Below are 26,264 nucleotides of genomic sequence, written 5' to 3'. Positions count from 1 at the left end.
TGACATTCATGTAATCATCTCCATAACGATTCAAGGACAGGAACAGCGGCCGCCCGACCCAGCCCTTCCATCATGTATTTGGCAAACAGACAAAAACGAATGTCCTACATATTGAAGCCGCATCCCAATGTGATCGGGACACTTCCGAAATTGTCCTGAAAGTGCTGTGTACTATAAAGACATGAAAATACTGAACACCATCCAGACTCATCATCTCCTCAACAATATGGAGACTGTAATATCTGAGAGAAATGGTGGAGTGCAGGTCACCATGAGCACAGACAGAACCATTATAATACTGCCCCCTATGTACAGGAATATAACTACTATAATACTGCCCCTATGTAGAAGAATATAACTACTATAATACTGCCCCCTATGTACAGGAATATAACTACTATAATACTGTCCCCTATGTACAGGAATATAACTACTATAATACTGCCCCCCATGTACAAGAATATAACTACTATAATACTGCCCCCTATGTACGGGAATATAACTACTATAATACTGCCCCCTATGTACAAGAATATAACTACTATAATACTGCCCCCTATGTACAAGAATATAACTACTATAATACTGCCCCCTATGTACAAGAATATAACTACTATAATACTGCCCCCTATGTACAAGAATATAACTACTATAATACTGCCCCCTATGTACAAGAATATAACTACTATAATACTGCCCCCTATGTACAGGAATATAACTACTATAATACTGCCCCCTATGTAGAAGAATATAACTACTATAATACTGCCCCTATGTACAGGAATATAACTACTATAATACTGCCCCCTATGTACAAGAATATAACTACTATAATACTGCCCCTTATGTACAGGGATATAACTACTATAATACTGTCCCCTATATACAAGAATATAACTACTATAATACTGCCTCCTATGTACAGGGATATAACTACTATAATACTGCCCCCTATGTACAAGAATATAACTACTATAATACTGCCCCCTATGTACAAGAATATAACTACTATAATACTGCCCCCTATGTACAAGAAAATAACTACTATAATACTGCCCCCTATGTACAGGAATATAACTACTATAATACTGCCCCCTATGTACAAGAATATAACTACTATAATACTGCCCCCTATGTACAAGAATATAACTACTATAATACTGCCCCCTATGTACAAGAATATAACTACTATAATACTGCCCCCTATGTACAAGAATATAACTACTATAATACTGCCCCTATGTACAAGAATATAACTACTATAATACTGCCCCCTATGTACAAGACTATAACTACTATAATACTGCCCCCTATGTACAGGAATATAACTACTATAATACTGCCCCCTATGTACAGGAATATAACTACTATAATACTGCCCCCTATGTACAGGAATATAACTACTATAATACTCCCCCTATGTACAAGAATATAACTACTATAATACTGCCCCCTATGTACAAGAATATAACTACTATAATACTGCCCCCTATGTACAAGAATATAACTACTATAATACTGCCCCCTATGTACAGGAATATAACTACTATAATACTGCCCCCTATGTACAGGAATATAACTACTATAATACTGCCCCCTATGTAGAAGAATATAACTACTATAATACTGCCCCTATGTACAGGAATATAACTACTATAATACTGCCCCCTATGTACAAGAATATAGCTACTATAATACTGCCCCCTATGTACAGGGATATAACTACTATAATACTGTCCCCTATATACAAGAATATAACTACTATAATACTGCCTCCTATGTACAGGGATATAACTACTATAATACTGCCCCCTATGTACAAGAATATAACTACTATAATACTGCCCCCTATGTACAAGAATATAACTACTATAATACTGCCCCCTATGTACAAGAATATAACTACTATAATACTGCCCCCTATGTACAGGAATATAACTACTATAATACTGCCTCCTATGTACAAGAATATAATTACTATAATACTGCCCCCTATGTACAAGAATATAACTACTATAATACTGCCCCCTATGTACAAGAATATAACTACTATAATACTGCCCCCTATGTACAAGAATATAACTACTATAATACTGCCCCCTATGTACAAGAATATAACTACTATAATACTGCCCCCTATGTAAAAGACTATAACTACTATAATACTGCCCCCTATGTACAGGAATATAACTACTATAATACTGCCCCCCCCCCTATGTACAGGGATATAACTGCTATAATACTGCCCCCTATGTACAGGAATATAACTACTATAATACTGCCCCCTATGTACAAGAATATAACTACTATAATACTGCCCCCCCCTATGTACAGGAATATAACTACTATAATACTGCCCCCTATGTACAGGAATATAACTACTATAATACTGCCCCCTATGTACAGGAATATAACTACTATAATACTGCCCCCTATGTACAGGAATGTAACTACTATAATACTGCCCCCTATGTACAGGAATATAACTACTATAATACTGCCTCCTATGTACAAGAATATAATTACTATAATACTGCCCCCTATGTACAAGAATATAACTACTATAATACTGCCCCCTATGTACAAGAATATAACTACTATAATACTGCCCCCTATGTACAAGACTATAACTACTATAATACTGCCCCCTATGTACAAGAATATAACTACTATAATACTGCCCCCTATGTACAGGAATATAACTACTATAATACTGCCCCCTATGTACAGGAATATAACTACTATAATACTGCCCCCTATGTACAAGAATATAACTACTATAATACTGCCTCCTATGTACAGGAATATAACTACTATAATACTGCCCCCTATGTACAGGAATATAGCTACTATAATACTGCCCCCTATGTACAAGAATATAACTGCTATAATACTACCCCCTATGTACAAGAATCTAACTACTATAATACTGCCCCCTATGTACAGGGATATAACTGCTATAATACTGCCCCCTATGTACAGGAATATAGCTACTATAATACTGCTCCCTATGTACAAGAATATAACTACTATAATACTGCCCCCTATGTACAAGAATATAACTACTATATTGCTGCCCCCTATGTACAAGAATATAACTACTATAATACTGCCCCTATGTACAGGGATATAACTACTATAATACTGCCCCCTATGTACAAGAATATAACTACTATAATACTGCCCCCTATGTACAGGGATATAACTACTATAATACTGCCCCCTATGTACAGGAATATAGCTACTATAATACTGCCCCCTATGTACAAGAATATAACTACTATAATACTGCCCCCTATGTACAAGAATATAACTACTATATTGCTGCCCCCTATGTACAAGAATATAACTACTATAATACTGCCCCTATGTACAGGGATATAACTACTATAATACTGCCCCCTATGTACAGGGATATAACTACTATAATACTGCCCCCTATGTACAGGAATATAACTACTATAATACTGCCCCCTATGTACAGGAATATAACTACTATAATACTGCCCCCTATGTACAGGAATATAACTACTATAATACTGCCTCCTATGTACAAGAATATAATTACTATAATACTGCCCCCTATGTACAAGAATATAACTACTATAATACTGCCCCCTATGTACAAGAATATAACTACTATAATACTGCCCCCTATGTACAAGACTATAACTACTATAATACTGCCCCCTATGTACAGGAATATAGCTACTATAATACTGCTCCCTATGTACAAGAATATAACTACTATAATACTGCCCCCTATGTACAAGAATATAACTACTATATTGCTGCCCCCTATGTACAAGAATATAACTACTATAATACTGCCCCTATGTACAGGGATATAACTACTATAATACTGCCCCCTATGTACAAGAATATAACTACTATAATACTGCCCCCTATGTACAGGGATATAACTACTATAATACTGCCCCCTATGTACAGGAATATAGCTACTATAATACTGCCCCCTATGTACAAGAATATAACTACTATAATACTGCCCCCTATGTACAGGGATATAACTACTATAATACTGCCCCCTATGTACAGGAATATAGCTACTATAATACTGCTCCCTATGTACAAGAATATAACTACTATAATACTGCCCCCTATGTACAAGAATATAACTACTATAATACTGCCCCCTATGTACAGGGATATAACTACTATAATACTGCCCCCTATGTACAGGAATATAGCTACTATAATACTGCTCCCTATGTACAAGAATATAACTACTATATTGCTGCCCCCTATGTACAAGAATATAACTACTATAATACTGCCCCTATGTACAGGGATATAACTACTATAATACTGCCCCCTATGTACAGGGATATAACTACTATAATACTGCCCCCTATGTACAGGAATATAACTACTATAATACTGCCCCCTATGTACAGGAATATAACTACTATAATACTGCCCCCTATGTACAGGAATATAACTACTATAATACTGCCTCCTATGTACAAGAATATAACTACTATAATACTGCCCCCTATGTACAGGAATATAACTACTATAATACTGCCCCCTATGTACAGGAATATAACTACTATAATACTGCCCCCTATGTACAAGAATATAACTACTATAATACTGCCTCCTATGTACAGGAATATAACTACTATAATACTGCCCCCTATGTACAGGAATATAGCTACTATAATACTGCCCCCTATGTACAAGAATATAACTGCTATAATACTACCCCCTATGTACAAGAATATAACTACTATAATACTGCCCCCTATGTACAGGAATATAACTACTATAATACTGCCCCCTATGTACAATTATATAACTACTATAATACCGCCCCCTATGTACAGGAATATAACTACTATAATACCGCCCCCTATGTACAGGAATATAACTACTATAATACTGCCCCCTATGTACAAGAATATAACTACTATAATACTGCCCCCTATGTACAGGAATATAACTACTATAATACTGCTCCCTATGTACAGGAATATAACTACTATAATACTGCTCCCTATGTACAGGAATATAACTACTATAATACTGCCCCCTATGTACAGGAATATAACTACTATAATACTGCCCCCCCCCTATGTACAGGGATATAACTGCTATAATACAGTAATGTTGTTATGTCTTCCCCCTATAACTGCGGCCTCTGGTTATATGATCTGTATGCAGGGAGTATAATGTAGACTATTTCAGGACACGGTGATGTGGGGTCCTTTCCTCTTCCGGGCAGGATACTGATCTTCTGATAGCACTGTAATGTATTGCATGTTTCTCGCTGGGGTCTGGGTTAGGCTCTAGCCATACACGTTCTCTCACCTCGTTGACCTTCATTAGGGAGGAGTCACCTCCATGTGATGTTAGGCAGGACATGGTGTGGTCCACCTGATCTGCTTGGTCTAGATTCTGGATGAGATCCTCCAGGACCCCTGGATCTTGCTCGTTACATCAGTGCAGGGCAATGGATTAGTTTGGAGACCTTTGTCTCGTCTCAATGATAGGAGCCAATGTGATCAGAGATATGACAAGAGAAAGGCATCATGGGGGATCATGGAAAAGACCAATGAACTGAACAGCAGAGAGACCACTGGGCAATGGAGGGGTCCAAGAGAAATTGGTAGGAGGAACAGAGAATGACCATGGGCAACGGACACGACCAAGCCGAGGGGCTGGCCTGGGGGGCAACGGACACGACCAGGCCGAGGGGCTGGCCTGGGGGGCAACGGACACGACCAGGCCGAGGGGCTGGCCTGGGGGGCAACGGACACGACCAGGCCGAGGGGCTGGCCTGGGGGGCAACGGACACGACCAAGCCGGAGGGGGGGCCTGTGGATTTTTCGCTCATCCCAATGAAGTGGCCTATGAGAGCTCATGAAATTTCAAGGAAACCTCAATAAAAACCCCATGGTTGTAACAATTAAACTCAGACAAACATGACTTTAAAGTTCCAAAACTGTATTTGTCAATGACCCCTTTAATTGTGCTCCTCCCCTTTGACAATCCCCCCCCAAAAAAAATTGTTAAAGATTTATCTTTTTTATTAAATACTGTCTTTACACGTTTGTATATTCTTCTTCTTCTCTTAGAAACTACAAGTTACTATAGAAAACAGATGTAGAAACCAGGATGCGCCTTGTACAATCATTAATATGCGGGATTAGCCCCTCCCCCCATGGGATTCGGATAGCTCCGCCCCCTATTCCTTCCATTCCTTCTTTATGACCAGGTTCCACTCCCAGCGCAGGTGGTTGCTTTTGTCATCATCTGTGAACCAGGATTTGATGTGGTATTGTCCCCGGACCATCATCCCTTTGGGGGCTTCTTCCGGAGGCGTTAGGAATTCGTAGGCCTCGGCGCGGGGTCCGTAACTGCCCACCATGTGCGTCTCCTTGTCCACTGTCCAGAAGAAGACATGAAGTTATACATAGTCTGAACAAACCCTAAACATGACCCTCTGGATTAGGGGGATACATTGTATCAATGTCTAAGGATCGGCAGGAATCTATTAGGAAAGTAACGGTCCTGTCTGCTACACAACTCTGCCCTCACATCCTGTATTATGGGGAGGGAGAGGGGGGGGACCATTATTATTCTCATCTATGATGATGACATTGGATACTCTGGACTATCCTGGTGCATAGACAGTAAGATGATCACAAACTGGAGAATCCCTTTAAGCAGTAGCTACATTAAAGTTCACCCGGCATGGACTACTAAACCCATCATCCACTTACCTGGAATTCCTTTCCTTACAGTGTTCTGTACATATCTCAACCCAGAAACTATATCCTTGTTTACCTAGAAATCAACAAGATACTGATTAGTCGTTCACTGGATTGAGATCCTCCTCCCCATGACAACACTCCCTGGCCTTTTTAAGCACAAATAGGTGACGTGACTGGCTGTAATCAGGATCGGGGTCCCTATGATAACACTGCCGGGACAAGGACAGGAAGTGTTGTCATAGGGACACACATAATGAAGTTCTTATGGGAATATTACACCGTGTAACTACTGATCACTTACCTTGAAAGTGATTTTAACCCTGTAGGTGACGCCCTCCTTCAGTACGAACGTCTGCTCCTTTAGTAGTGCTACGTTTCCTGACGATTATAGAAGAAAGTCGATATAAAGCCATGAACAAAATACAGGTTTTTATGGCGACAATTCTCAAATCTGGAAAGGATCATAATTCAGGCCTTACAGAAGGAGCAGGAGAACGTATGCAAGATATTTTTCCACTCCAACATCTGATAAGGGTTATAGTCCTGAAGCCATAACTGGGCTCATAACAGAGATCTGTAGTAATGCAATTACAACACTAGAGGTCACCAGAGTACAAACTGGTCTAATGCATCAGTCTGCTCTATGGCCACTAGATGGAATATGCAGAGGATTTGGAGCTATGTGTCAGGACAATTGAAATTCTGATTGCTTTAATGGCATATTAAAAGGGATCCTGTGACTGCAGACAGTAGCAGCAGGACTGTGATATACAGACTTTTATATTTTACTAACAACATACACAAATGTCTGATTACACATCTCTCCAGGGACAATACATCTCTGCAGACAGCACAGGTCACAGCAGTGTGGGAACACACCACAGAGACTACAATCCTAGTATATAAATCCATATATCACAGTCCTGCTGCTACTAACAATAACACACACACAAATGTCTGACTACACATCTCTCCAGGGACAATACAAAAACACTGGCTGTATAGAGCACATAACAGTACAATCATGGAATATATATCCATAGATCACAGTCCTGCTGCTACTAAACAGCATACACATCTCTCCAGGGACAATACCTAGCACTGGCTGCAGCCTATGTGATCCATCTGCTTGTAGTGGAAGCTTCCCCCATGTAAATTTGAGGGGAAGGGGCGATCACATGAAGACTCATGGAGGGAACACTAATGCCCCCACCTCTTCTAGCCTCCAGGGGTCATACTACAGGGTTCTGCTACAATGTACCCACATGATTCCATCAGCACATTACACATACTGTACTGTAACACTGCACCAAACCCAACCTTGTGGCAGTGTAGGTCAATCTGCTCCGATATACAATTGTCATTTTTTTCCCCCCAATAAGTCTTGGAAATTGCTCAAATTTACGAATAAACTATGGAAATAAAAGAATGTAGATGATATCACATTTCAGGTCAGACTCTTGTAGACATGATGGAGACTATTCCCCTCTCACAGCACACAGTCACAGCATTAAGAAACTGTGTGCTGTGAGAGGGAGGAGGTGCAGCTATAGTTTCTTAATGCTGTGACTGTGTTCTGTGAGAGGGAGGAGGTGCAGCTATAGTCTCACATTAAGAAACTATAGCTGCACCTCTCCCCTCTCACAGCACACAGTCACAGCATTAAGAAACTATAGCTGCACCTCTCCCCTCTCACAGCACACAGTCACAGCATTAAGAAACTATAGCTGCACCTCTCCCCTCTCACAGCACACAGTCTCAGCATTAAGAAACTATAGCTGCACCTCTCCCCTCTCACAGCACACAGTCTCAGCATTAAGAAACTACAGCTGCACCTCCTCCATCTCACAGCATGTAGTCTCAGCACTAAAACTATAGCTGCACCGCTCCCCTCTCACAGCACACAGTCTCAGCACTAAAACTATAGCTGCATTCCCTTCCTCCTCAGTAGGAGAAAAAGCATCTGCACCTCCTCCCTCTCACAGCTTGCAGTCTCAGGTTGTGTTCACACATTCAGTTTTTCAGATGCAGTTTTTGATGTTCAGCCTCTTCATGTTCTTTCTTTATTCCAGACAGGATTTGGGGGCTTCGGAAAACCCCTGAAGAAGCAGCACACATTCAGAACCTCCGCTATTACTAATGTCCTAATTATCCTTTGTATCCGCTATTTACCCTCCGTCTCCGCAGACACCTGCTCAGCATTTCAAAGTGAAGTGCTGATCATTAATTCATGTCCGGGGAGCGGCAGGCGCTGCGCAGTGTTCTGCGGACGCCCCATATTAATCTACTTCAACACCTTGTGAGGCGCAGCGCTGCCATTATCATGCAGGTCGCGTCTGCTCCTCATCCAGAGACACAACATCCCTGATCTGATAATATTAAAGCCGCCGAAAGACAAAAGCTTTAATGTTCTTAAATTAAAGCGACAGCCCCCATGGAGGAGCCACTGCCTGCACAGGATTGGAAAATCCCTTTAATTTCAGCTCAGGATCTCAGCCCTGTTCACACACGTTCAGCCTTCAATACAAAAGTCCCACATTCTCTGCACCGGCAAATCTCTAACAACTGGCATCCTGCAGCCACCACTAGGGGGAGCTGAGTAGGAGACCTATGGGTACAGGACGCTCTTACCTGTAAGGTCCATGGTGATGGGTCCTGGAGCTTCATCACACATCAGGGACATTTGCGTTACCTGCACGTTGGGGGCGTTGGGGTCTGGAAGGAAACAAAACTACAATTACCGACTGAACAATTCATCTCCCGCATCCGAGATCATCCCAAATTGTCCCTCCTCCAATCAGATCCTTCTACACTCCCAGGATCCGCAGCCAGATCCTTCCCTTTGTTCATTAACAAATCACCAGAAATATTCGTATCTTTGAGGCTCAGACACTTCACAAGGTTCACTCAGAGACAGTGTGGCTGTTAGATGGCGGTAAGGCATACTCCAGCCACATCCAAAGCTGCAAGAGTCACATCCAAACCAGCAGCATCATTCCCTATACTCCAGCTACATCCCAAGCTGCAAGGGTCCTATCCAAACCAGCAGCATCATTCCCTATACTCCAGCCACATCCCAAGCTGCAAGAGTCCTATCCAAACCCGCAGCATCATTCCCTACACTCCAGCTATATCCAAATCTGCACCACACAATCTACACTCCAGTTAAGTAAAAAGCTGCACCACCACATCCTATACTCCAGTCATATCCAAAGAGTCACATACAAACCAGCAGCATTGTTTCCTGTACTCTGGTTACACCCAAAGCGGTGTCAAACAACATATGCTCAAGTTACATAAAAAGCTGCAAAGTTACATCCTTTACCTTGGTCATATTCAAAGCTGCCCCATTATGTCCTGCAGATCGGTCGCATCCAAAGCTGCGTCTCACAACCTACACTCCAGTTATATACAAAGCTGCAACATCACATCCAACGCAGCGCCATCATTCCCTGTTACATAATAACATCTACTCCTGCCACATTATGACCTACACTACAATCCCATCTAAAGCTGCACCAAAGGTACTGTGGTCGCATCCAAAGCTGCATCATCTCATCTAGGTGGTGAGGTCACATCCGTAGTAACATAGTAACCTATTCTAATGCAATGATATCTAAAGCCACACAGTCACATCTGAAGCAGCATAAAAATTGCTATACTCCGATCACATCCAAAGCTGCATCATCATATATACTCCAGTTGCATGTAGAACTGCTGAAGTTTGTTGCATCCAGTCACCTGGACCTAGAACAACTATTCTCCTCTCATGCCCGAAGCTCCAAATCACTTTGCAATACTCTAGTCACAGCCAAAGCTTCAAAATGCAATTTTCTAATCCAATCACACCAAGAGCTGCATTCAGAATTCTGCAGGCTGCCACTAGGAATCAGCACTATACAATTATCCCTAGGCTCGCTCTCGCCTGCCTGAACCGGGGCTGAGCTGCTGCAGCCCCTCTTGTTACTATGTGCACAGCCCCCCCAGGGACTGAGAAGTGCTGCAGACATTAGTGCATCCAGGTCAGTGAGCGAACACTCAGCAGAATCTTCTATGAAGTGCATCAGGATGATAGAGACCTCCTGCACAATCCACAGGAGAGGGGGGGGGGGGGGATCTATTATTTATAATCAGGGGAGGGATGGAGACCAATTGGTAAAGATGATAAAAAATATGGATAAGTTCAGAGCACAGCAGTGTGAGGACACCTCACTACTAGAATCCTGGAATATAAATCCATATATCACTGTCCTGCAGCTACTAACAACATACACACAAAGGTCTGATTACACATCTCTCCAAGGACAATACCAAACAATGACTGTAGAGAGTACAGAGAACAGCAGTGTGAGGACACACCCCCCAGTTCTACAATCTGAGAATATAAATCACAGTCCTGCTGCTACTAACAACATTCACAAAGGTGTGATTACACATTTCTCCAGGGACAATACCAAACAATGGCTGCAAAGAGCACAGAGCACAGCAGTGTGAGCCCCCCCCCAGTTCTACAATCGGAGAATATAAATCACAGTCCTGCAGCTACTAACATACACAAAGGTCTGATTACACATCTCTCCAAGGATAATAGTCTGCAAGGTCATTGATACTGACAGCTTCAGGATCGTCTTATTGTCTCATTGCTTTGGCTACACTGATACACTGTAACAAACAGAAGACTGCTCAGCTTCCATACTGACAGCAAGCAGAGGTTTTGGCTAGGCAGAGAGTATGTTTGTACACTTTGCTCTATATCGATCCTTTCCTCTTAGTCCCAGGAGCCGGCGGCCCTCCGCCCGGACACGAGGCTCCGCAGTCATGGCTGCCAGTAATGGATCCGGTAATTGGATCAGGAAACAGTCAGCAGATTCCTAATGGTTTCTGGAGTCATCACACGATTTAGTAGACCTGGGCCGGTCCATCCATCCCCCGCGATACATGGGAGATATCAGCTTATCAGTGACGGGAAGTGACCCAACCTACTGTACAGAGATGTGATACTGTATCTAAGCTGCCATCATAGGGGTATCTACCATACATGGAGCAGAGCCGCTGTATCTAAGCTGCCATCATAGGGGTATCTACCATACATGGAGCTGAGCCGCTGTATCTAAGCTGCCATTAGAGGCATCCACCATACATGGAGCTGAGCCGCTGTATCTAAGCTGGCATTATAGAGACATCCACCATACATAGGGCTAAACTGCTGTATCTAAGCTGCCATCATAGGGGTATCTACCATACGTAGAGCTGAGCCGTTGTATCTAAGCTGCTAATAGAGAGGCATCCACCACACATGGAGCCAAGTCACTGTATCTAAGCTGCCATCATAGAGGCATCCACCATACATAGAGCTGAGCTGCTGTATCTAAGCTGCCATTATAGAGGCATCCACCATACATGAAGCTGAACCGCTGTATCTAAGCTGCCATTACTATACATAGAGATTAACTTGTGTATCCAAGCTGCAAATATAAGCTGCAAAACATATTGTGTTAGTAGCAGCAGGACTGTGAAATATAGACCTTATTGATTGTATCTTCTGCAAGTGCACTGGGCGCACGTCCTCACACTGCTGTGCTCTTAGGTCTCTGCATTGTGCTGCTATATAGCTCTCCACTCTGCTCAATGCAACTGCTGTTGTATTCACCCAGAGCATTGCTACAGCTTTTACTCAGAGCAGAGAGAGAGAGAGTCTGTGAAACAGCTGAATGCAAAGAGCACAGCGCACAGCAGTGTGAGGACACGACCCAGGAATCTAAATCCATAGATCTCAGTGCTCCCGCTGACAACATACACCAAGGTTATTTTTTTTTGGGAGGGGCGTCTCCTACAGTATGACATTTTTTGTTTCAATGCAGGTATCCAACTGTATCTAAGCCACGTAACACGAGTCAGAACACGCCATGATAGATTCGGCTGTGATAAATGGCGCGGTCATCCTCTCCTGACGGATACATAAGTGGCAGCAGCTCCCAGCTTGACGCTTCACCCCAGAGACCTCCTAATGAACTTTGCCCATCTGTGCCGCCGCTCATCACCGCCGCCCGAGGCGCAGCACTTGTTACTGTGCACCTGCTGCCACCAGGAGCAGATGGTGACCGCCACGTGACCGCAGCTGGTGCATCCAGGGGCTGAATTAAAGGGATTTTCCAGGGGGTTGGCATCTCTATCTTATTATAGATGGGGGAAGGAGAGGCAATAGATTCTGTGTAGGTGTCAGTCTACACTGTGGTTCCGGAATTCCATTCAGGAACCTTAGGATGAACGTGCTGCAACAACCTTTATATAAAGTCATTTCTAGGCTTTTATACACAAGGAGAATTCCATTCCGTCTGTCGGAATAACTGTCCCCGTCTGTCTGTGTCGGTCTACACTGTGGTACCGAAATTCCGTTCAGGAACCAGGAGGCTTAGGATGAACATGTGATGCAAACAAGTTTAATATGAAGTCATTTTTAGACTCCTGTAGGAGGTAAAGGATAGAGAGGACAGAGCAGGATAAATGCACCTTCTGCAGGTGTCAGACTTTCTGGAATTCAATTCAGGCACCAGGAGGCGCAGGATGAGCAGAGTTATACTAACGCAGTTGTGAGTTTAGTTTTTCCTGGTAGAACATGTATAAAGAGATCAGATGAATCCGCTTAAACCCCAGGAGAATACATTGTATCCTCTGCAGCGGTTACTGTGGTTCTGGAATGCTGATCAAGAACCAGGAGGATCAGGATGAGCAAGGCATTACGCATGCAATTATGAGATTCGTTTTTACTGGTATAACATGTATGAAGAGATCGGATGAATCCGGGGATGATACAGGAATCCTCTGCAGGTGCCAGTCTTTACTGTGGTTCTGGAATTTAGTTCAGAAACCAGGAGGCTCAGGATGAGCAGGGTAATAACTAATGGAACAGAAATATGGATCAGATGATATAAATCAATTGCTGTGCGGCAGGATAGGGGAAGACTTTATTGTGGTTCTGGAATTCCGTTCAGGTACCAGGTGGCCCTGGATGAGCAGTGCTGCACTAATGTAATTATGACCCTATAAAAGTAAAGCGAGGTGATAAGATGAATCCGTTAGGGCGCAGCAGGACAACGTAGTCCACCGCAGGAGCCTAGAGGATGATCTTTCAGTCTGACAGGTCAGCTTCAGGCGGCTGCAGGTAAGTGCAAAATCTATACAGATGCCAGAAGACTAAATCAATGCTGAAAGAGATCAGACAGGGATGCCCTGCAGACAATCTGATCCTGGGAAAGCTGGGTGACCAGCAATATCCATCCCCCAGAGCAGGGCCTGTGTAGAGAGAGAGGGGGGGGGGGGGGGGTTCTGCTATATAACCCCGCAGGTCACCCTACAGGCTATTACTGGTATTACAACCTCCCCGCCATCTCTGGCACAGACTCACCTACTGCGGCAGGTGGCTTCCCCAGCAGGGCCTGCTTGTATTTGATCAGACTCTCGTCATCCTTGTCCAGCTCCTGGATCTCCTGCAGGGACTTCTTCTCCGGGGCCTTGTAGTTGAGGTCGGTTTCGTCCACTAGGTCGTCTTCCGCAGGTTTGATGCAGTCTTTGTCAGCCATGATATCTACAACACAAGGGGTGAACAATGAGACACCGTCCCTTTAAATATCCATACATGAGCGGTGGGATACACCAGTAGCAGAACACTGAATGTAGCTTTGAACACTACTAGAATACAATGCATGCATTCTATTCTATGATAACACAGTATTCAGTCACATCAGGAGCTCCCCCTAGTGGTGGCCGCAGGTAGGAAAGCTTTAACCATGCAGACTGTGTTAGGTATTGTCCCTGGGGAGCTCAGCGATTATACAGTTGTAGGTGTTGTTAGTAGCAGCAGGACTGTAAAAAATGAATTTAGATTTCAGAATTGTAAATTCTTCATGTCCTCACACTGCTGAGCTCTTAGCTCTGTGCACGGAATTGCTCCACAGCCCCTCTCCTCTCCCCACCGTGAGAACTGTATATATTCATCCAGAAACCTGTTACAGCTTTTACACAGAAGGGAGGACTGTATGCAGAGAGCCCAGAGCACAGCAGTGTGAGGACATACACTGGTTACACAGTACAATGAGAAGGATCCAGGCAGAATTCTGTTCTCATTTAGGAAAAAAAAAAAAAAAAAGTGATTTTCTTTAACTAAATGCAGTTTTCGTCGTGGTGGACAAGTAATAAATCTGTACAATCCGATAATCGATGAGCGGCGCCGCCGTCCGCGAGATAAACATCGGATAACTGCAGACTGGAATCTATGGACAGGTCCGGATTGTCGTTACTAAAACCTAAAAGGGGATGATGGAAGGAACAGGAAAACTAATGAGGAAGTAATGGTGCTCAGCGAGACACCTGAGCACTGGGGGAGGGGCCAAGCACTTTACCAGGATAATACCGCCCTATAGTAGCACAATACTATAATAGGATAATACTGCACTATAGTAGGATAATACTGCACTATAGTAGGATAATACCACATAGTGGATATACATATGGCACTATACCAGAATGACACTGCACTATAGTAGGATAACACCGCACTATAGCAGCATAATACTATAATAGGATAATACTGCACTATACCAAGATAATACCACATAGTGGATATACATACCGCACTATACCAGCATAACACCGCACTATACCAGCATGACACCGCACTATAGTAACATAATACCGCACTATAGTAACATAATAGTGCGGTATTCCAGCATGACAACGCACTATTGTAGAATAATACCGCACTATAGTAGGATAATACCGCACTATAGTAGGATAATACCGCACTATAGTAGGATAATACCGCATGGTGGATATACATACCACACTATAAAAGCATGACACCGCACTATAGTAGGATAATACTGCACTATAGTAGGATAATACTACATAGTGGATATACATATGGCACTATACCAGAATGACACTGCACTATAGTAGGATAACACCGCACTATAGCAGCATAATACTATAATAGGATAATACTGCACTATACCAAGATAATACCACAGTGGATATACATACCGCACTATACCAGCATAACACCGCACTATACCAGCATGACACCGCACTATACCAGCATGACACCGCACTATAGTAACATAATACCGCACTATAGTAACATAATAGTGCGGTATTCCAGCATGACAACGCACTATTGTAGAATAATACCGCACTATAGTAGGATAATACCGCACTATAGTAGGATAATACCGCACTATAGTAGGATAATACCGCATGGTGGATATACATACCACACTATAAAAGCATGACACCGCACTATAGTAGGATAATACCGCACTATAGTAACATAATACCGCACTATAGTAACATAATACCGCACTATAGTAACATAATACCGCACTATAGTAACATAATACCGCACTATAGTAACATAATACCGCCCTATAGTAACATAATACCGCCCTATAGTAACATAATACCGCACTATAGTAACATAATACCGCACTATAGTAACATAATAGTGCGGTATTCCAGCATGACAACGCACTATTCCAGCATGACAACGCACTATTGTAGAATAATACCGCACTATAGTAGGATAATACCGCATGGTGGATATACATACCACACTATAAAAGCATGACACCGCACTATAGTAGGATAATACCGCACTATAGCAAGATAAATAGATTACACCTCTCTCCAGGGACCACACCTATCACTGGCAGAAAGCACAGAGAACAGCAGTGTTAGGACTCACCCCCTGTGCACTTGGAGAAGATACAGAGATGATAAAAATCCATAGAACACAGTCCTGCTGCTACTTACGACATACACAGTGATCTGATAACACATCTCCTCAGGCATAATGCTGCCTGCAGTCTCATGGTTGCACCTGCTGACGGTTTCCCTTTAAGAAAAACAAATATCCAGCCACTGCGGCCTCATTACATCGCTGCGACAGGCGCCAAACACGAGGGATCAAAAGGTTTTACTAGAAAGCGGTAACCGCCTGACGAGCCGCGCATACAAAGCAGCCGCCTCCGCCGCACACCGCCACATTATCACCGCCGAGGTGTCGGATCTGTGTCACACTATTATACGGCTATCGTATACATCACTGCCAGCCACCTATACGACGCAGCGCATAATATATACCACCACTGCCCAGAGATAAGAGAGAAGAGAGTGGAGATAACACACATGGAGCCAGAGCCGGGATACACGCAGGAAAAGGAGATTAGATACAGCGGGATGAAGGAGAAGAGCCGGGAAATTATCACCCAAATCTTATTATCGTCCCCAGAGTCATACTCCATCTAATAATCCGGAGATGAACTGCTGGGAAGGGGGAACTCAAGGGGCTCAACGTGATCATGGTGGTCTACAGATGGGAACCTGGCAGTGCCAGGGGGTACAGGAAAGCCTGGGGTGAGGGGAGATGACCAAAGTGCCAATACAGTATATACCCTGTACATAGCAGGGGAGGTTGTGTCTAGGGTCAGCCATAGTGCGGACATGGCGGGGCAGGTGTAGCGTCAGCCATGGGGCAGGTGTAGCGTCAGCCATGGGGCAGGTGTAGCGTCAGCCATGGGGCAGGTGTAGCGTCAGCCATGGTGCGGTCATGGCGAGGCAGGTGTAGGGTCAGCCATGGTGCGGTCACAGTGGGTTATGTGGGATAAGCATTAGGTTGGACATGATGGTGCATGTGAGGGTCAGCCATGGTGTGATCATGATGGTTTGCCTAGAGGCAATCCTTAGCATGGTCATGGAGGTGAATGTAGCATCAAAGCTTTGTGTGGTCACGAAGGTGTTTGTACGGTCAGCCATGGTGTCGTCAGGAGGTGGTTATGTGTAGGGTCATGAATTGGATGGTATCTGTAGGGTCAAGCCTTAACCTGACATATACCAACATGACCACACTAAGGCTTGACCCTACAGATGCCATCTTTATCATACTAATTCATGACCCTACACATGACGACCAGTATGTGGGGTCAGCTATGGTGGGGTCCTGATGGTGTGTGTACGGTCATGCCTCGGTACGGTTGTGATGGTGTAGGTTTAATGCTTTGGGTTGGTCTTGATGGTGTATGTAGGAGTCAATTCTTCGTTGGGTATGTGGGGTCAGCGATGGTGTGGTCATGGTGGGGATAAGTTGGTCAAGATGGTGTAGATAAGGTCAAACCCTAGAATGGTTATGTTTGAGTATGTAGGATAAACCCTTTGTAATATCAATGTGGTTTAGGGTGGTCACGATGGTGTATGTAGGCCCAGGGCTTAGGCTGGTCACGATGGTGTACGTAGGCCCAGGGCTTAGGCTGGTCATGATGGTGTACGTAGGCCCAGGTCTTAGGCTGGTCATGATGGTGTACGTAGGCCCAGGGCTTAGGCTGGTCATGATGGTGTACGTAGGCCCAGGGCTTAGGCTGGTCATGATGGTGTACGTAGGCCCAGGGCTTAGGCTGGTCATGATGGTGTACGTAGGCCCAGGGCTTAGGCTGGTCATGATGGTGTACGTAGGCCCAGGGCTTAGGCTGGTCATGATGGTGTACGTAGGCCCAGGGCTTAGGCTGGTCATGATGGTGTACGTAGGCCCAGGGCTTAGGCTGGTCATGATGGTGTACGTAGGCCCAGGGCTTAGGCTGGTCATGATGGTGTACGTAGGCCCAGGGCTTAGGCTGGTCATGATGGTGTACGTAGGCCCAGGGCTTAGGCTGGTCATGATGGTGTACGTAGGCCCAGGGCTTAGGCTGGTCATGATGGTGTACGTAGGCCCAGGGCTTAGGCTGGTCATGATGGTGTACGTAGGCCCAGGGCTTAGGCTGGTCATGATGGTGTACGTAGGCCCAGGGCTTAGGCTGGTCATGATGGTGTACGTAGGCCCAGGGCTTAGGCTGGTCATGATGGTGTACGTAGGCCCAGGGCTTAGGCTGGTCATGATGGTGTACGTAGGCCCAGGGCTTAGGCTGGTCATGATGGTGTATGTAGGCCCAGGGCTTAGGCTGGTCATGATGGTGTACGTAGGCCCAGGGCTTAGGCTGGTCATGATGGTGTATGTAGGCCCAGGGCTTAGGCTTGTCATGATGGTGTACGTAGGGTCGACTTTAGGTGTTGGTCATATGCATAGAAGTAGGTCAAGGCCATCATTTTGGATGATGCCACCGGCCCACAGTTCCGTCCAGGTTTACTGATGGTTTTATACCGGTCACCATCTCCCTGTCTGTGTGATATCTCCAGGGGGTATCCCAGGTCATGTACAGGGATGTTCTGCATCTGCCACAATGATGCCCCCTGTGCCAACGTTTCCCCTGAAAACAGGCATCACCATTCTCCGAGGACTTACCAGATCTATGGAACAGTTATACACACATTCTAGTCTATAGGGGGCGCAATACATCACATCTCATTAATGTAGATTATGTTAGGGTGAAGTTTGTGCGTGTATGTGTGTATGTATGTATGTGGGTGTGTATGCAAGTGGGTGGGTGTATATAGGTATGTATGTGTGCGATTGTATGTATGCATGCATGTGTGTGTGTGGGTGTATATATGTACGTGTGTATACATAGTCACAGGTTACACACAGACACTACAGACAAAATATTAGCCCATAAAATTTGCACATTTTTTGCCCGCCCCTTTAACCACCGTCTTCATGCATTGAACTTTATTCCGGGACTAGATCCGATTTTCTATTGTGACACTGAACCCTCACCCCCCAGAGACCTCAACGACAAAGCCAGTGTTAAATATGACATCATTGACTCAGGAGACAGACGGGGTGTGACCCTAATAAGGTCACATATAGGAAGCCTATAGACCAGATCCACCGTCAAAGATCATCTACCAAAATGTTAATATCCGGGGGTCCAAACCTTCTCCCTCCCGGGGGTTGCTTCTATTAGAAAAGATTCCAAACAGTTCTATCCACTCCCCACAATCTTACACTATACATTCATGGTATATAAAAGACAACATATAATAAAAGCACAAAAGGAGACAAAATATACCATATAATAAAAGACAAATAAAACTGATCACAGATTAACTATTAAAAATACAATTCAAGTAAAAAAAAATTAAAAAGATACAAATGCAATCTAAAGGGAAAATCCGACTCATTCTAACTATGTAAACAAAATAAAATGATAATAAAAAGAGCATAAAATACAATTTAACATAGATTGATGTATAACATAATAATAATAATAAATAATAATAATAATAAATAATGCTCCTCCGTGCAATAAAAATATGAGATTGAATAATAAAATATAGTATAGAACCGCAATTCAAGCTAAAAAAAGAAAATCATTAAAATATATAAAAATAAAAAATGATATCAAGACAAAATAAAAAAAAACTTTATTGTCCGCAGACGCCGCTCACCTCTGTAACAAACCGTCAGCCACATAAGTTCCAGGAGCTGCCCCCCAAATTCGCAGACGTCGACTCCCGACATTTCCCACTTGGTCCCAAACATTGTCCAAACCAGAGGAGAGAAAACCCCCCCAAAAACCTCAGTGTGTGTGCGGAGGAGAAGGATGATGGGAGTAGTCTTTCCCTCGGAGGAGAGTGAGTGGTCAGATTTTTTATTTTTTTTTCTCGTCTTAAAGAGCCATCAAAAGAAGACAAAGTGGAGAGGTCCCCTTCACAAATCTTCCGTGGGAGAGGAATACCTGAGCAGGGAAGACGTAATGGGAAGGAGATGGGATTGGCGGTGGCGGTGGCGGTGGGGAGTGCGATCCGCAGGCTCTGGGTCCTCCCCTCCCCTCATCATACACCCCCCCCCCCAGCAATCCCAGCTCCATCAATCCCTGCAACTGCAATGATCTCATCCCTGTCTGTGCAGCGCACGCACCAGAATACAAACAGCAGCTGCTGCGGCAGAGGACGACACAGCTGGGAGAGGAAGAGCCCAGCATCTCCAGGGCGTCAGCCGCACATCACGTCTGGACCATCAGAACCAGAACCACACAGAAACAAAAGGAAAGAGGACGCTATAGTTTATATTCTGTTGTATTGGATTTGATTGTTCCCAAATATATCCACCCCCCCCTCCCCAATTATAGCAGCGGAGGGGGGGGGGGGGGGTAGGTGATACATTTAGGAACAAGGAAACCACATTTTATAGGATATCAACTAAAAAAAAAAAAAAAAAAAATGTATAAAACTAAAAAAAATGTACAAAATGTATAAACCCAAGTCAAATAAAAAGGAAAAATTAAAGGGATAGGCTCCTGTCTTTATGTCTTTAAGGCAGAGGGTGGGGAGATTAAACCATTATAAAATATTTTCATAAATACACAAAATAACAGTTATCATATTAAAACATATGAACAATGTATAAAAAAAAAAAACAAAAACAAAAAAAGGAATGGGGCGCTCGCCCCTCACTCCATCAAGCCCAGGTCTGTCACATGTATAGGGCATAACCTATGTATAGGCACCTATGGAAAGGCTGAGTATGGACTTTCCTCCTGGGGGGGGGTGGAGCTTCTTCCACTTCCTTGTGGGCGGAGACCTATAAAGGCTCCACCTATGCGGAGTATTCTGTTACATTGTAACAAACTCTCAGGAAAGGGAAGCGTTTTGTCCCACTGATGGTTTCAGCTCTGGCATAGGACTCCCTGGACTGGATAGAACTGTAACAAACTCTCAGCTGTGAGATGTAATAAGTCCATATGGGAGAACATAATGTCTGGCAGGTCCGGTCTTATTTGCATCTAATGTCAGAATCCATCAAGATAATCCAGGGACATTACTCATAAATCCAGGCACCGGGACTGTAACATCTTCTTATAAGTGTTACCCATGGCCTCCTTTCTGAAATCATCTTTTATCATTATGCTAATGAGCCTAAATGGCTCTGTGAGCGTTACCAGAGACACTGAAGATTCATAGGCTGTTACAATGTGCAGAACATGTCTCACCCTTCCCCTTGACTATGTAAACCAACAGCAGTGGGAACAGCAGTGGGAGGGGAGACCTGCTCTGCTCAGTTTAACATCCTGTGAAGCTACAGCACAGAGGGGCTCTGGTAACACCCCCCAGAGCACCTCAGTCTCATAAATTATTGCATATAATTATAATAAGTTGATTTTAGAAGGAAGGAGGGCGTGGATAACACATTATACCACAGTCACTAGACCTGGTAGATTTCCTTTAAGTGTAACACCCCTTTAAGGACCCCCTTCTGCTCATGATTTGTCTGGTCCTGGGGGGGGGTTACACTTTCACTATTTGCAGACAAAGTGAATATTAATCCCAGTTATTAGTCAGCGCTGCCGCCCCGCAGCGCAAAATTATCATATTAAGCTGCGGGGGGTCCGATCACATATTTTCTAGGTCAGTGAAGTTCTGGATACAGAGACCTCGATACAGATCTCTGGACAGCGGTGAAATGGTTAAATCGTATAAGCGGCCGTCGGCTGAAAACACGTGTAATATATCAAAACAGCTCTCCACGAGAAGCCCCCCCCGCCGAGGACATGAAGGGTTGTCAGAGGGAGGCCAAGCATCCGATACTGGAGAGCGGAGATCAAAAGAGGCGGCTTAAAGGGACGGCACACAACATCTATTATTCAACATAGAAGATTAACCATTTCACATCTGAGCAGGACGCCCCATAGTAGTAGAGGGGTCCCTACACCTGGACAATCCCCTCTTCCCGAAGCGTGCACAGCTGGAAGCCACAGGTCCAGATTTTGCCAAGAAAAGCAACAAACGGCGCCCACTGCGGGATAGAAGTGGTATTACATTCTGCCCATTCCATTCTAATAGATAGAGTCCTCCAAAATGGGGGCCACTGTATTTATTTTGTTAGTAGCAGCAGGACTGTGATGTGTGGATTTATAGTAAAAGCTTTGTAGCTTCTCCAATTGCACAGGGGAAAGTGTCCTCACACTGCTGTGCTCTGAGCTCTCTGCAGCCAGTGTTAGGTAATCATACCTTTATGTATGAGGTTTGTAGCAGCAGGACTGTGATATGTGGATTTATAGTCCAGGAATGTAGCTTCTCCAATTGCACTGGGGAAAGTGTCCTCACACTGCTGTGCGCTGAGATCTCTGCAGCCAGTGTTGGATAATCATACCTTTATGTATAATGTTTGTAGCAGCAGGACTGTGACAAGTGGATTTATATTCCAGGAATGTAGATTTTCTGGTTGCACTGGGAAGGGGAGGGGATCCTCACACTTCTGTGCTCTGAGCTCTCTGCAGCTAGTTTAAGGTACCTACTCATAACCTTTATGTATGTTTGCAGCAACAGGACTGTGAAAAATGGATTAGAAGGATTGTAGCTTCTGTAATTGCATTGGTGGAGTTTCCTCACACTGCTGTGCTCTGAGCTCTCTGCAGCTTGTGTTAAGTATGTTTGTAGCAGCAGGACTGGGATATATGGATTTATATTCCAGGACTGTAGCTTCTCCAGTCGCACTAGGGGTGGGTCCTCACACTGCTGTGATCTGTTCTCTCTGCCTTGGTCTGTTCTTTGGTATGACTGCTGTAATAGACAACCAGTAGCCTGCAAATGGCTTTTACAGAAAGTGCTGTAGAGAAGTTAAATTCAGAGACCCAAGAACACAGCAGTGTGAGGAAACGCCTACAGAAGCCACACAAATCCATATGTCACAGTCCTGCTGCCAAGAACAATGTACACAACAGTATTATAACACATCTTTTGAGGGATACAACACTCCTGCAGAGAGTTAAGAGCACAGCAGTGTAAGGATATGTGAAATGTGAACTTGTTACAGCTACAATCCCGGAAAATAAATTCATATTTCACAATCCTGCTGCTACTCACATACACACATCATTCCAGAGACAATACCCAACACTGGGTGCTGAGAGCATAGAGCACAGCAGTGTGAGGATATCCCCCCCGAATTCTACAGTTCTGGAATATAAATCCATATATCACAGTCCTGCTGCTACTAACAACATACACATGTCTGATTACACAGATCTCAGTACCCAATGCAGACACTCAAAGCAGAAGGGATTTAGAGAGTCAAGTACAAAGCAGTGTGAGGACACAACCAGCGCACACATGAGTAGAGAATTAGCAGCTATTACATTGGATGGTGTAATATCAGTATATAAGGGACGTCTGTAGGATCAGATGAATGTTGGCTGCACAGGACTGATACATTGGAGCAGAAGCCCAGCGCTGGTAGTATCTCGAGCTGTGAATGGTGGGAAATCCTTCATTACACCTTATAAGGACATGAAGTTTAGCGGCTGAATTAAGAAGTTGGAAGTGATCCCGCCTCCTCCCCCCCAGTATAAAGTAACACAAAGCAATAAACAAGCAAAAGTAACAAAAACACAAAAATGTGAAGACATCACCTGAGGGCAAGAAACCGGAGACAAGTAGGTCAGAAAACAGGGCACGAAAAAAAAAAAACGGGTATCACAAGACGCTCACACGGGTAAGTGCCGCTCCCGGAACCGCAATCATCGGATCAACAAGTTACTACATCTTCACCATCCGAGAGTCTCATCTGCAGGATTTCCCTAAATACAGATTGATGTAAGTACAAGGTACACTGTGGGCGCGTCCTCACACTGCTGCGCTCTGGGCGCGTCCTCACACTGCTGCGCTCTGGGCGCGTCCTCACACTGCTGCGCTCTGGGCGCGTCCTCACACTGCTGCGCTCTGGGCTCTCTGCATTACAGTCCCTCCTCTCTGCTCTAAATATAAGCAGAAGCAGACTTGCTGTTAAATACTACGGTAGAGATGAACGGATGTGAAGCCGTAGGGAGGGCAGAGAACAGCAGGGTGAGGACTCCCCCTTTGCACTTGGAGAAGCTGCTATGCTGGAACACAAATTCACAGAGATAAGATTTCCTTCTCACGGTTTCCTAATCCTAAAATTTGGCAATTTTTGTCATATTTGTTAATTTTTTTTTTAGTGTCTCCAACTGCATGGAGAGCATGTCCTCACACTGCTGTGCGCTCTGCTTTAAACTGTTCCACAGGCCCCACTTTCTGCTTTGATTCTCGGTTGTTGTATTCAACCATAAGAATACAACTGCATTCACTTATTTGGGCTGTGGAGCAGTTTAATGCAGAGAGCGTAGAGCACAGCAGTGTGAGGATGCGCCCCAGTGCACATGGTGAAGGTACAAATCCTGAAATATGAATCCATATTTTACATTCCTTCTGACACGACCACCACACACACAAAAGGTATAATTTTACATATCTCTAGGGACAATACCTAACATAGCATTCAAAGAGCACAGCAGTGTGAGGACACACCCACAGTATTATATCCTGGAATATAAATCCATATATCACTGTCCTGCTGCTACTAACATACACAAAGGTCTGATTACACATCTCTCCAGGGAACAATACAGAAGACTGGCTGCAGAGAGCACAAAGCACAGCAGTGTGAGGACACATCCAGTGTTTTACAATCATGGAGTATAGATCCAAATTTCACAGTCCTGCTGCCACTAACAACATACACAGTAGTAGGATTACACATCTCTCCAGGGACAGTAGATAAGAGAGCATAGAGGGACAGTAGATAACACTGGCTGCAGAGTGCACAGAGCACAGCAGTGTGATGACACACCCACAGTGTTACAATCCTGCAGTATAAATTTTACAGTCCTGGTCCCATCAACATACACAGCACTACAACTACACATCCCTCCAGGGACAATACCTGCAGCACTGCACACACACACACCTGCTGACAGGTTCCCTTTACAACGATTTCTAGGATTAGGAATACAGGTTTCCCATGTTATAGTGTCAGTAGTATTATCCCGCAGACACTGCCTATAGCTGAGGCTTCTGCTGCTTTTATATTGGACAACCCCTTTAAGTGTATTAGTGGGAAGCCGCTAATGTCACGCGAGGTAATTGGGTAAAGCGAGTGCGGGGTCACGGTACATCATCCCCATAACGCGGCTCCCATTAGCTGCCATGATTCATGATGGCGGCTTCTCCGCTCAGAACCATTTGTTTTCCTAAAACATGTAAATCTGTGGAGTCAGAGCGCAGCGAGCAGATGCTGCGGAGCGCTGCCAAGTGGAGGCATCCGTCAGGAGCGCCGCAGCAGCTGTGTGCCGGCCAACATCACAGTGTCAATCATAGAATTAGCCAAAAACTTTTGGGGTTTTGCAACAGTGAGTGATCCTCCATCAGACACTATACAGACAGATACAAAGCTCCAAATCCCAAAGCATAGAATTAAGCGAGAACATTCTGGCTTCCTTCATCCACCACTAGGGGGAGCCAAGGATCTTAGGGTTGTATATATTGCAGACAACCTGTCAGTAGTGTTATGTATTTTCCCTGGAGAGATGAGTAATCACACCTTTGTGTATGTTGTTAGTAGCAGCAGGACTATGATATATGGATTTATATTACAGGATTGTACTGGGGGGGGGGGGGGGTGTCCTCACACTGCTGTGATCTGTGCTCTCTGCAACCAGTGTTATGTATTGTCCCTGGAGAGATGAGTAATCAGACCTTTGTGTATGTTGTTAGTAGCAGCAGGACTGTGATATATGGATTTAT

General features: G+C 44.1%; 1 protein-coding gene across 2 annotated transcripts in view; it reads right to left on the bottom strand.

The window, feature by feature from the left end:
* Window positions 1–5,991: 5,991 nt before the first annotated feature.
* LOC140074721 (rho GDP-dissociation inhibitor 2-like) overlaps window positions 5,992–26,264 on the bottom strand; it is a 36,989-nt gene continuing 16,716 nt past the window's right edge. Inside the window, exons 1-6 of one of the 2 annotated variants that reach the window (XM_072119846.1) lie at window positions 20,112–20,453; window positions 14,146–14,325; window positions 9,372–9,455; window positions 7,042–7,118; window positions 6,750–6,813; window positions 5,992–6,411 (exon numbers count right to left, since the gene is read on the bottom strand). In XM_072119846.1, coding sequence (XP_071975947.1) covers window positions 6,212–6,411; window positions 6,750–6,813; window positions 7,042–7,118; window positions 9,372–9,455; window positions 14,146–14,325; window positions 20,112–20,205 — 699 coding nt within the window. In that variant the 5' untranslated portion in view covers window positions 20,206–20,453 and the 3' untranslated portion in view covers window positions 5,992–6,211. Of the gene's footprint in view, window positions 6,412–6,749; window positions 6,814–7,041; window positions 7,119–9,371; window positions 9,456–14,145; window positions 14,326–20,111; window positions 20,454–26,264 lie in introns of those variants that run through there. The other variant, XM_072119847.1, reaches the window with a different exon arrangement.

The sequence above is a fragment of the Engystomops pustulosus genome, chromosome 8 (genome assembly GCF_040894005.1).
Source record: "Engystomops pustulosus chromosome 8, aEngPut4.maternal, whole genome shotgun sequence".
Classification (NCBI taxonomy): Eukaryota; Metazoa; Chordata; class Amphibia; order Anura; family Leptodactylidae; genus Engystomops; species Engystomops pustulosus.
Note: the sequence above shows the minus strand (reverse complement) of the source record. Positions and strands in the feature narration are given on the sequence as shown.